General features: G+C 43.2%; 1 protein-coding gene across 5 annotated transcripts in view; it reads right to left on the reverse strand.

Annotated features, from left to right (window-relative positions):
* Nucleotides 1–13,792, reverse strand: part of LARGE1 (LARGE xylosyl- and glucuronyltransferase 1) — a 367,428-nt gene that overhangs the window by 77,072 nt on the left and 276,564 nt on the right. For all 5 annotated transcript variants that reach the window (XM_073324696.1, XM_073324688.1, XM_073324713.1 and 2 more), the window contains exon 8: nucleotides 2,009–2,121. In XM_073324696.1, coding sequence (XP_073180797.1) covers nucleotides 2,009–2,121 — 113 coding nt within the window. The remainder of the gene's footprint in view (nucleotides 1–2,008; nucleotides 2,122–13,792) is intronic.

Raw genomic sequence — 13,792 nt, forward strand, 5'->3', positions numbered from 1 at the left:
CTATTGTCGTATGTAAAGTAAACAAGGTTTTCAAAATGTTTAAGAAGCTTCATTTAAAATTAAATTAAAATGCTGATCTTATGTTGCTGGCCCGCTTAGCCCTCTGCCAGCCTGGGTTCCATTCACCTAGGCCGGCAATGGGCTGAGCGGGGCCTGCGGCCAGGACCCTAGCTGGCAAGGGGCTGGCAGCCAGAACCCCAGACCAGCAGCGGGCTGAATGGGGCCGGCGACTGGGACCCCAGACCAGCAGTGGGCTGAGCGGCTCAGCCCGCTGCCGGGCTGGGGTTCCATCCGCCGGCTCCTGCCAGCCAGGGTCCCGGCTGCCAGCCCCGCTCAGCCCACTGCCGGTCTGAGATCCTGGCCCTGCCCATATAGAGTGGGTACCTACCCTCTCCCTGGTTCTAGCCCATTCTCTTCCTCTCTCTCTGCACTGAGCTGAGGGTGGGAGTGCACTGAGCTCAGGGCTGGGGGTTGGGGTGTAGGGTCTGGCCAGGAGCTAGAATGAGGGAGGGGGCTCATGGTTGGAGCAGGAGGTTTGGGTGTGGAGCGCTTACCTGGGAAGCCCCCATTTGGTGCGAGGGTACAGGTGGGAATGTAGGGGGTGGGGCAGGGGGTGCAGGAGCTCCCATTTGGTGCTCAGGGTGGGGGTGGGATTGTGGGGGGTGCAAGAGTCAGGACATGGGGTGTGGGGGGGCTGGGTATGTGTGGGGGGTGCAGGAGTCAGGGCAGGGAACTGGGGGTGTGTGAGGGGGTGCAGGGGTCAGGGCAGAGGGCTGGGGTGTTTGGGGAGGTGCAGGGGTCAGGGCAGAGGGCTGGGGGGGGTGAGCTGGGGTCGTGGGGGTGCTCCCAGCCCCTTGCCCTGAGCAGCTTAGGGCAGGGGGCTGGAGGCGATATGCCCTGATTCCACCCCCCTTCCCCACGGCCCTATCCCCACCTCTTCTCCACCTCCTTCCCAGAGCAGCAAGCGTGCTGCGGCTCCGCTTCTCCCCCTCCCCCACAAGGGCCATCAGCTGATCCGCGGCAGGAAGGGAGCGGAGGAGGGGCAGGAACCCAGCACGCTGGGGGAAGAGGCAGGGGAGGGGGAGCTTGCCTGCCCTGCAAGGAGAGAATGGTGGGCGGGTGGGGTGAAGAAGAGCGAGCCGGGCCGGGCAGGATTTTTAATGGCACGCTGCTGCCTGCCGGGGTCCCAGCCTGGGTTTGGCAGCGGGCTGAGCGGGGCCGGTGGCTGGGACCTGGCAGGCAGCAGCGTGCCATTAAAAATCGGCTCGTGTGCCGTCTTTGGCACGCCTGCCTTAGGTTGCCGACCCCTGTGCTAGAGTAAGAGTCCAGGGATCTCGGTTCAATTCCCACCTCTGCTACGTGTTCTCCATGTGATTTTGGGCAAGTCACTTATGATCTGACTCAAAAGCCACTGAAATCCGTGGGAGTCTCTTCATAGACTTCAGTGGGCTTTGGATCAGCTCCTTAGTTTCTCTGGGCCTGAGTTCCCCATCAGTAAAATGGGGACAGTAATCCCTCCTCACTTAATAGGGGTATTGTGAGGATAAATACATTAATGTTTGTGAGATGCTCATATTCTGCAGCAATGCAGGCATCAGAAGTATCCAGAGACTGACAGAATCAAAATCACCATTTGTCAAAATGAAAATAACAAAAGCAGTAGAGAAAGAAACAGTTTTTTCAAGCTTCAAAAGTCTGGAGTCTTTCAAAGAAAGAATGAAAGGCTGAAGTAAAGGCTATAAAAAAGAAAAAGTCTCCAACTGTGTCCCTTTAAAAAGCATCTGTGCATCAGAAGTAAAAATTTCAGTCTGTAAATAGGAGTCTTATGGATAAATCTCTATCTCCCACATTCAAAAATTTCTCCAGAAAGACATGGCAATGAGTTCTGCCTGTTTAAGAGAACATGGCAGGACACCTACCTATCTACCTTCCTTCCTCTCTCCCTCCCCACCCCCAATCCAAGGAGCAATGTTTGTAGTAGGACTTCAAAACTGCCTGCCCAACCCACCTGGTCAGCCAGCGAGGTTGACAGCATGCTCATTAACTCTCTTTCAGCAGTGAGTCTCCACATCTGCTCCCATTTCATCTTTCGCAACTTATCCAGAAGTAGCAGGATAACCCCTAAAGAGACAATGCAATGCAGGGAAAGAGAAGCCATAATGTAATGGGCAAAGCAAGGACCTTCATGCCTAAGTGTTGCATCACTGCAGTCAAAAGAAGAACATTTTGCAAATACCAGAGTTGGAAGCTATTCCATCTGCCAACCCGTGCTTTTGATTGAAATCAGGATAAATATTTTCATGACACATTATTTACGGACATAAACTAGCTCTAATAAATAACAATTTTAAAGGAGAATGTATTATAATTATTATTATTAAAGTACTTCTCTGTTACAGTGGTGCCCAAAGGTTCCACTCAGGATTGTTACCTCATTGCGCTGGGTGCCATACAAACACAATAAAGTAAGACAGTGTCTGCCCCAGAAAGCTTACCACCTCGGTAAGGATAAGATACAACAGGGAGTTATAGAACATCATGTGGATGGGGAAAACCGTGCTTGAAATGCAGAGGAAAAACAGAGGGGCAACCAACAAAAGGAAGTTGGTTCATCTAGACTCAGCAAAGGGGCAGCTGGGCCAGAGGGTGGTGTTACAGGCAGAGAGGGGAGCAGGTGAAGAGCTGGGGGTGGGGAAAGGTGCTGAACATCCAGCAGGCCCATTACATTGACCCTAGAATTAAGCCTGATTTCAGTATGACTGGCCTGGACACTAGGGTATTGCTGACAAACTGAACTGGTAACACCTGGTCACATTAAAGAGAGTATTTTCCAAGTCAGCTTTTTCATTCCAAAGGGGCTTAGATGGTAGTTTCCAAGTGAGAAAAAATGTGTCTCATGTCATTCAATAACGACCCCACTGCAGCTGCTTTAAGAAGGGAAGTTATGGGCTCCAAAGGGAACCCTGTCAGATTACTCTCTGCCAGAGAAATGGTGGTGATAATGCTGGTTCTTGAGAATGGGTGTGTCTGTAATCAGCCAGATTCTGCCATCCTTACTCACACTGAGCAGAAGATTAGACCATGAAAAGTCCTGCTGATTTAAATGAGTAGACATTTAATTCTGACCCCATTAAGTTTTGCCATTGACTTCAGTGGGACTGGGACGTCACCCCTAAAGTGAAAAGTATTACTCAGTGTAAGCCTGGTAGAATCTGCTTCCATGTATTTATTTTAACCACTTATGGCCAGATTGCGAATCCCTTACTTCCAATGGTGAGCAGTTACTTACAGGAGCAGTCCCACTGACTCCTATGAGATCACCATTGTAAGTAAGGGAGGGGTCATAAACTAACCCTCGTAGAGAGCCTATCACTGTGGCAATGAGCATTAAGCAAGGAAAAACAGGAGAGAGAACAGGATCCTCAGATCAGAAAGTAACGTTTAGCGGGAAAAGAGCTCTACATTCATTCTTCTTCTTTGGTGGTTTTGTTTCTGGATAGAATTATACTACTTGTGGATGCAGAAAATGCAGTAGAAGCAATGTAGCTGGATTTAAGTAAAACCTTTAACAGAACACCTCACAAAACCTTACTTGAAAAAATTAATTCACATGGACTTAGATAAGAACGCTGTCATGGGGAACGAAAACTGTCTGAAGGACCATAAACAAAGAGTACTGATAAATGGCAATGTATCATGTTGGTGGGAGGTGTCTAGTGGGATCAGTGATAGGTTTTCATTAGTGTTCTGGAAGAAGGAGTAAACAGAATATTAATGACATTTGCAAGTGATACTAAACTGAAGGCCTTGTAAAAATTAGCACATTTTAATGATAATTTACGGGGATTATAGCAATTAACCTCAAATATTTGAAGAAGCAAATACCAAACAGCGAGAAAAATTATTTGGGGGAGCCCAAGGGGATATAAGTAGAAGTAAAAGAAAGAAATTATGAAAAAGGAAATAAATGTAGGCTGAATATTACGAAAAACATCTTAATCTACCAAGGGAAGTGACAGAAGCCCCATTGCTTCATAAGAATGCACCAGCTGTAGAATCACATAGAGAGCTGTTTGGAGACTATGAGAAGACTCAGCTAGGAAATTGCCCAGCACTCAAGTGCAGCTCCCCTCTGGAAAGTACGCCCAAAATAATACAGCCTTGCGCTGTAGAGAAATCTATACAATGTAAACTCATAAATTCGCCTCCTCCCTCAATGTGGAGGAAGATATGCACAACTTCTTGCCCCCCCAGTTATAAACTGCACAAACTGGGTTTAATAATAAACAAAAGCAAGTTTATTAACTATAAAAGGCAGATTTTAAGTGGTTATAAGGGATAGCAAACAGAACAAAGCAGATTACCAAACAAATAAAACAGAACATGCATACTGAGCTTAAGATCTTAAAGAGGCTGGTTTCAAGAAGTAATTTCTCATCCTAAATGTTGTTTTAGACAAGTTGAAGAGTTCCTGTAGCTTAGAGTTTCAGTTATTTCTCTTTAGAGACTAGACTTCAGTCTTTGTCTGGACTCAGCCCTTGTCTTTCCCACCGCTCTGTTCCTTTGTCTCTTCAGGTACTCTCAGCAGTCTTTCTTGTTGGGCAGGAAGGCAATGGAGAAGAGCCCTGTTTGCCTTACTCCCCAGCTTTAAATAGAATTTACATAAGGCGGGAGGCCTTTGTTTCCAGTGGAAAAGTACCAGTAGTGTCCCAGGTGGTGTTTAGTACCAGGTGACATGACCACATGACCTAGCAGAGTCACCACAATTTTCCAGGATGCCTCTCAGGAAGTAGAGAGAGATTAGTATCTTTAAAATCTTATAGTTTCTTCCTAATGGCCCATCAAGGCTGATGGCCTGTTGTCTGGTGGGTGTTTCCCAAGTACACACCCATTTGTAATTGTTACATAGTCAATATTCCTAATGTTAGATACAGAAATGATAACATGCATACACATTGGATAATCACATTCAGTAAATCATAACCTTTCCAATGATACCTTACAAGACCCATCTTGCATAAAATATATCTCAGTTATGCCATATTCACAACGTAAGCATATTTCCATAAAGAATATGGGGTGTAACGTCACAAGTAGAACTACTCATCCCAAATTAGGAGAAAGCCACCACATGTTTGAATCTGATTGAAATTTGAGAATTGAAATCTTTTGCTGCCTAGTGAATTGTGCAAAAGAAAAAATATATTCTGGCAGTGTAGTCTGTGGCCTAGTTTACTGCTGTTCTCCACTTCAGTCCATCTGGTTCCTAAGCACACTGGAGCCTTTACTGGAGGAATCCCCTTTTATCTTCAGTCTGCCTTTCTGCTGTAAGTGGTTATCCTGGAAATGGACAAACTGCCACAACACATTTTTGCCAAACTGTTCGTTTTCTATCCAACATAATTGAATTTTTTGTTCCAAGCAGATCTGTGAGCATTGGACTGGAAACAGAGCTTGAATCCTATCGAGGGAGGGAGGGAGGGAGGGAGGGAGAGAGAGAGTGTGTGTGTGTGTGTGTGTGTGTGTGTGCGCGCGCGCGTGCGCATTACTGTGGATTGGCCGAGATTGAAGGTCAGTAGGCAGCAAATTCTTCCCACTGCAGCAGCAGATTAGGTGAGATAACCTACAGCAGGATGGGAGGTTATTTCCAAATGGCAAGAACTGTAAACTTTGTTGTAACAATATAATATACCCGAGGCAATGAACTATCCATTTATTTAAAAAAAAATCTCATTGCAGGATTCAATTCATTCTGCTACATTTGTAAAATGTGTTTTATTATACATCTATATATATGTACTGCTAACTTTTGCTTTCTAATAAATCTTCTTTAAAAGCCCAATCTGTGGAAGGATGGGGAAAGTACTTTACATCTGCAGTATTCTCCATTTATTCACCCTCTCCCAGTCTTCTGTCAGGCAGTACTTTACAGTGTCACAACTAAAGAGATTACGAGTTCCTGAGGGGTTATCACATTTGCACCTGAGTGGCAAAAGCTGCAGGGAAGGGAGGGGAGAAACCAGAGCAGATGCATATGTATATGAATTATGATCCAATGCAGCACAGGAAACATGTTCACGGCTTTTAAATACAATGCTATTGATAAATTAGACTGATAACTTCTAGTCTAATTTACCTAAAGGTTTGGTTTAACACATTGATACAATCACCATTCAGGGCTTCTGAATTGCAGAATTGTACTTTACTGCCACTGTAAAAATAAAGGGGAATATTTATAGCAGTTTAAACATTCATTAAAATTATACAATTCTCATTAGTATTAGTGAGAATAAGAGATTTGCATTGAGGGGAGAGTTAATTCAATTCATTGACTTCATCTTATTTAGCGTAAAAGCAAAAATAAATGTGAATAGGAAACTTTTAAAATGATAATGCAAAAGATCAGTGCTTTCTCTTTATAATCCAGTGCACTTTCATAAAGTTCTTCCATTGCTAAAAGGACACAAAATCAATGTCCCAGCATCCTGTAAGTCTCAACTAGCTCCCTTAGACACTTAGAATGTAGACAAAGTGCTTGGGACCATAGGAGAAAAAGATTTGCCTCAGGTGCCCGCTCCCAGAGCCAAATTGACTGAAATTTCAGGCTGGATTCAAGATGACAAACCAGCAGAATGCAGAGGGCTCAGGGATTTACCCTCAGCTGCTGTGCTGGGCGAGGAAGAGGTTAGGACCCTCCTCCCCCAAAAGGAATCTTTCAGGAACATCTGGCCCCAGTTATGGAGCTTTTCATCTTTAGATGAGAGTGTATCATTTTATTTTCCCCACATTCCCAAACAGAAGCAGAAGGAAAAGTCTAGCAGAAAGAAAACACAAAGAGAAAAGGGGGAATCCACTGGCTTAGGAGTATTAGCCAGGCTATGATTAACCGCAGAATGCCTCACTATAAAAAACAAGCCCAGGCAAATATTACAAAGCTGTGAATGCCTTGAAGAGCTCTTTGAAAAGCACTCCGGTTCATTGACCATTCTGTTTCTGCGGGGCTTTAATATTTTTTGGGTTTCTCTTTCCTTGTGCCTTATTACTAAGGACCATTGACATGTTAACGGATTCTTTGCTTCTTAGAAGTTCATTTACTCCTACTGTTCCATGGGTCTCAACCTGGGCCATCTGAAGTGTTACAGCCCCTGAGCAGATGCAGTAGGGCCAGGGGGCTAGGAGGAAGGCTCCCTTTGGTTTATAAAAATAAGACTCAAAATGCTGAATGCTTCACTACTTTGCAGAAGAGAGGGTTTTTATTATTGTTTTTTATTTGGCTTGATGAAAGGTGCGGGGTTTTCCCCCGATTGTTTAATCTAAAATCTACTGTTGACTCTATACTAGGTTCATATTTGATCAGCAAAGTAAAACAATCCTATATTTTGTCATTTTCAGAAACTACTGGCTCTGAGACAGAATGAAATGATCCCCACATCTTTGATTTTGCTGGGGTTTGGAAAGTTCATGAGGGCCAAACTTCAGACTGATGATCCCTGGGGAGCCATGTGCTTATTTCCAACCTTAAAGCCATGGCCCTCTGTTTGCAGAGCTGTCAGTGTACTCACCACCCTCTTCTCCAGCCATCAGTTCCATTCCTCAGTGTAACATTTGCATGAAGGGATGGAACTTGGGAGGTGAGGCAAGGATGGAGGAAGGGAAAACAGAAATGACTCCCCGTCTTCTGACTCTCATTGTATGGATACTAGGTATTTTCCTCATTTTCCTTCTGAAAAGTTGACAGGTAACACATTTATGACATCATAAGTGGTTGCTGTCGAGATGCTTCTAGCTCTAGGTGAGTGATAATTGGAACTTCTATCCCACAGGAAATTTGGCTGTGTCAACCTTTGTTTTTGTCCCAAATCAGGATAAAAAGTTGAAATTTTTCGCAGAACAGAAATTCTGAAAAAATTCAATTTGGAAGTGTTGAAACATTACTGCATTTTCCCACTGTAATGCACTGCTTCATGGGAGCTGTAGTCAAGAGCCTGCTTCCCCTACTCTTCTCTATGGGCCAGGCTCCCTAACTGAATTACGTCTGCCAAGACATGCCCAGAGGTATGTGACTCCTATCATGCACCAAGCAGAGCGTGGTTAGACATTAAAATGTAGTTCCTTATCAGTGCATTGCATTATAGGAAATGCAATCCTCCAGGGAGCTCAGCCCATAGGAGAGAATTGGGGCTTGTAAGGCAGTGCACTGACAGGGGAATACAGTTTGTTTTAATGAACTGGTGTGAAACAAAATTTTTGGGTCAGTTTAGCAAAATGAAATATTTTGATTTAGGTTGAACTGACCTGAAACAAAATATTTCATTTTGATTTTTGGCAAAAATTGAGATTTTCCGCTGGAAAATTTTGGTATTATAGAAACTGCTTTTCCCATCAGAAAGTCATTCAGATGGGAAATTCTTGACCAGCTCTCCTTCTAGCATAGGGAACATCGGGGCTTCTATTGAAGTTCACAAAGGCATGTGAATGTAGGCAGTTATAAAAGAGCAATTTAGCAAAGGAAACACAGGTCATTTAGTGAAACTTTCAAATTAAATCCATTCATTAAAGCTGTCATTTTAAGTCAGGTGCAAAAATATTCAATACTGAGTAAAGAAAGTTTAGCTGCTTTTGAAGTTTTTTATTTAGCTGTAAGTGTGACCCCGCCTCTTTCTTTCAGCCAGTACAAAGTGCTTTTGTGAGTTGTTTAGGTGATAGCAAAATATGTGAACAGCACCTCAGAATCCATCTATTTTAGCTATTTATATAGTGCCTATCACCATAGTGTCCAAGTGCTGGATTACCTAAAGCAGTATAGTACCTGACAGAGATAGGCAGGGACTCACTTTAAAATTTATTATAAAGCATCAGCAAGATTTAAAAAAACTCATTTGGATTTTACAATGTATGACAAGCATCCCAAAGACCACACTTCAGACCACCCAATCCAGAGTATGGTAAGGGGTAATGTGCCAATCGTAGGCTGGCACTGTGAAGGTTTAGACTAAGCTTGTAGCCTCAGCATAATGTGTGGCTTGTAGCTGAGCTGTCCCAGGGGGAATGACAGGAAGGAAATGTGACACAGAGATTCACTGTGTCACTGTGGTCAAAAGGGCTAATGCAGTCCTTGGATGCATAAACATAGGAATCTCATGGAGATTATTATAGAGAGGTTATTTTACGTCTGTATTTGGCACTAGTGCAACTGCAGCTGTAATACAGTGTCCAGTTCTGTTATCCATAATTCAAGAAGGATGTTGATAATTGAAGAGGGCTCAGAGAAGAGTCATGAGAATGATTAAAGAATTAGAAAACATGCCTTACAATGATAGACTCAAAGAGCTCAATCTATTTAGCTTAAGAAAGAGAAGGATAATATGTAGCTTGATTACAGTCTCTAAGTACTCACATAGGAAACAAATATTTAATAATGGGCTCTTCAATCTAGCAGAGAAAGGTATAGGGCAATCCAACGGTTGCTAGACAAATTCAGATTGGAGATATGGCATAAATTTTTAACAGTGGCAGTAATTAACCACTGGAATAATATATCAAGGACTGGTGCTGGAGTCTCCATCATGGACAACTTTCAAATCAAGGGCTAATGGGATCCTTGGATATATTCTAAAATACATGCTCAAGGAATTATTTGCGGAAGTTTGCTGGCCTGTGTTATACAGGACATCTGACTAGATGATCATAATGGTGCTTTCTGGCCTTGGAATCTATTCATCTATGAAGATCTAAATAACCAATTGTACCATTGCTGATATGGAATCCACTGGGCCAGACCAAAAGTTGTGATTCTTATTCACACCAGGAGATTATGAAGTTAAGCAACACACACTGAAAGTGGAGTACACTGTAGTAAATTCTGCACACAATAATATGTTTGTATATTCATGCACATAAACATGAATGCACACTTATTTATTGTGATGGGGGGCCTCTAGGCAGTACCGTGATACAAATAATAAATCGTAACAATAACAAATATGTTGATATATTAAATTAGAAGCCCATGAAATTCAGAGTTTAAGATGCACAGACATTCAAACAGCCACCACAACCATAACTCTGCCCCAGCTGGGATGAGACAGTGTATGTAAGTCTGAGATTTATAAATCTCTGCATAGTTTTTAAAGTAGTACATCTTAAAGAAGCCCTGTGGGCAGTTGGATATCATTAAGTGAAAGATACCAGTTCAGAGAATGATGGTGAAATTGTTGACTTGATTTATGGACCTGTCTAAGTCTTGGTCATAACACTGTGGCCTGGAAATAATTTGGATTGTTTTCTGCTGTTACTGGTATAATAAAGACCATATCTTATGAATGTGTTTTTTAATACTTAGTGAGTGGACGATTGGCACAATAATACATTTCTATTGCATCTTGATCTATCACTTAGCCACTCATTTATGTACACAACCTTTGTGTTTTTAAAAAGGCTTTAATAATGCATGACACCTAAAGAAGATTTGCAATTGTCTGTAATTTGTTAAATGAGAACACAGAATGCGTCCACATTTGAACGTGCCCCTCTTAAAAAAGGAGCAGAGTAAAAAATCTGTTTTGAATTTAAAAGTGGGTATCCCTCTGGGCATAATGACAGAATGCATAACTCTGGTATTCTGGATGTGCGTATGGAAAATGAGGCGATGATGGAGTGCATTTTGAAGTAAGTTTATCACAGCTACTCTGCAGGGAGTCTATTTCCTCTTGCAGCATTATGAGCACTTTATTTACACTTCCCGATGACCACTTAGCGTAATGGAACACTCTTAGTTTATGTTTTCTTCCCCCAAAGTATGAGTTATGGCTTGTTGTTTCTTCTCGGGCAAAGTTACAATTGTGGAAGCTATCTGAGTCTGACCCTGGCTTATTGTACAGGTGCAATCTTCACTCTGAATTTCCTGGGTTTCTAACATTTGATATATTTATTTTAACTCCAACCTTCTTGAAAGATTTAAAATGCAATATATGTGCCTATAAGCTTAGCTTTTCATTAACTATATTTTTGGTGGAGGAATTTTCCTATTTTTTTTAAATTCTCTAAAAATACTACTGGAAAAGAGCCTTCTTACTGCAGACTCTAGAAGGAGGAAGCCCCAAACCAGGCATGCAACAGAGCTTAGGAGGTCCATGGGGTGAACACCCCTGCTGGTCACTGAGCCTCCTGCTAAGCAAAGTCGCCACCCATCCTCTTGTGAAGAGGAGTTCTGATGTGGCAAGTCTCTGAAAGGTCAGCAAAAAGAGAGTAACACGCCTGAGAACTTCAGACCCGAGGAACAGGACTCTTCTTTGACAGAACCCAGGACATGCACAGAAGTGCAGCTCACCTTCTCTCAACTATTGCAGGGCTGGGGGGGGGGGGGCTCTCCAATGAAAATCTGCAGGAAGGAGGTGGGTGTGGCTGATGGGAGACTTAAAAATTAGCAGAATCAGAAGAAGCAGGGGGGAAACCTTCCCACCCATCCTACTGCACACAGGCCTCCATGGAGAGGGTGGTGGGGAGCGATGAACCCGTACTGGCTCTTTCTGTGGCTGTTTTCTGGGGCCAATGCAGGGAGTTGCAGGGATGGAACATCCCCTGGAGAGACTCTCCCCATGAACTTTAGAAGGCTCCTCAGCCTCCTGGTAGCTTCCACCCCTTGTGGCCCTTATGAGGCTATTTGGAGCCTTTCAAATCTAAGCACCTCATAAATCCCCTACCAACATCCAGAGCTAAAATATGTTCACAGATGGTGTGGGGGATGAGCAGTGTGTTCCATAAAGCTCACCAGTGGGGTCCACAGGCAGGAGACCAATGGCCCTGGATCTCCTTATCCATCCCAACCCCCTTGCCATCTCCAGTCCAGACGACCTCACAAAGTCAACGGGATTTAGAGTCCTAAGTGCCTAAGTCACTTTTGAAAATGGGGCTTAGTCATTTAGGCATTTCTAAAAAAATTGCACATTGTGTTGTTCTTCGCTGGTACAGAATTGTGATGCAGAGTGGAAAGAGATTTGAAAGAGCCTATGAACTACAAAAGCAGAGATTATACCATAGAGGCAGTGGAAAGTAACAACTCCAGAGTTTCCAATTAGTGAGCCAGAGAGGATCTCTGAGGTGGAAAGCAGCAGCAGCAGTAGCTCACAAAGTCCTGCAGACATTCTAAAGTCCCTGAAGCTGTAAACCCCAATTAATACATTCCAATGTGAAGTCTTGGTGAGGCTGAGAAGTGGGAGCTGTGGAATCAGTATCCTGTAGCAAAAGGACTATGATCAATCAGCGTGGAGGAGTGAGAGATGTCACAAGGCTGTGAGTGCCTAACACAGCTGGCGCTGTAGAACATTCATTCCCAAGGGCAACTCAGAATGCATTTCTGTATATGTCCAGGAGTCAGGATGAAGTTACCAAAATGGATACTAACTGGAAGGGAGACATTGCCAGGTACTTGTCTTAATACATTGCAAAGCACTTTGTAGTGCTGAAGCATTAAAAATGTTGTAAAAAATGCCAAAGTTTTCAGAAATATTAAAGAACTCTTCCTTCTCTGTGATAGTGAAAAATGGGATGGTCAATGGTTGTTACTGTGACGTTGCACCCCATAGTGCATTATGGGAATATGCTTATGAATGTATATGACATCCCTGGAATATGTTTTATGCTACATATGCCATGTAACATATCTCTGTAAAGGTTATGATCTACTGAATATATTCATCCTATTTGTATACATGTGTCATTTTTGTATTCAAAGTTATGAATATTGGCTGTGTACTTGCTTGGTTTTAAGTAGCCTTAGTAAAGCGTTTGGTCAGCTTCTTGAGAAAGGAATATGCAAATTAAGTGCCCAATCAAGAAACACTTAACGAATAATGGATCTTGGAAGACTCCAATCCACATAAGAAGTCTTCCTGGAGACATTCAAGATAGCATGTGAGCAATGGCTGCTGCCTGTAAAAACTGAGTCATGCACGGACATGTGACTTGCCCATGTGACTCCAAAACTCCATCTTGGAGCTGGACTTTGCACAGGAGAGAGGAGGGGGTCTCCACCCTCAAGAGAAAGTCTATTTAAGTGACTGGGAGACCCCTCAATTTTGTCTTCAGCCGGCTCAAGAGCTAGCCTCTCCACCCCAAAAGGATACCTGAAAGAAACTGGAACAAAGGACAGTAACCACGGGGATGTGAGTGATTGCTGGACCCAGACTAGAAGGAGGCTAGTCTGTAAAAGAATCTTACTGGAACATCTCTGAGGGTGAGGTTTCATCTGTAATCACTTTCTTACTGTATTAAGCATAGACTTATGTGTTTTATTTTATTTTGTTTGGTAATTTACTTTGTTCTGTCTGTTACTATTTAGAACTACTTAAATTCTACTTTTTGTATTTAATAAAATCACTTTTTACTTATTAATTATCCCAGAGACTGTTTTAATACCTGGGCAGAAGGGGCGGGCGCAAACAGCTGTTGATCTCTCTCTATCAGTGCTATAGAGGGTGAACAATTTATGAGTTTACCCTACATAAACTTTATACAGGGTAAAACAGGTTTAGTTGGGGTTTGGACCTCATTGGGAGTTGGGCATCTGAGTGTTGGAGACAGGAACACTTCTTAAGCCATTTTCAGTTAAGCCTGCAGCTTTTGGGGGACGTGGTTCATTCCTGAGTCTGTGTTTGCAGCAGGCAAGTGTGTCTGGCTCAAACAAGGCAAGTTTCTGGAGTCCCAAGCTGGCAGGGAAAATAGGTTAGAAGTAGTCTCAGCACATCAGTTGGCAGTTCCCAAGGAGGTTTCTGTGATCCAACCCGTCACAGTT

The sequence above is a fragment of the Lepidochelys kempii genome, chromosome 1 (assembly GCF_965140265.1).
Source record: "Lepidochelys kempii isolate rLepKem1 chromosome 1, rLepKem1.hap2, whole genome shotgun sequence".
In the NCBI taxonomy this organism is placed as follows: domain Eukaryota; kingdom Metazoa; phylum Chordata; order Testudines; family Cheloniidae; genus Lepidochelys; species Lepidochelys kempii.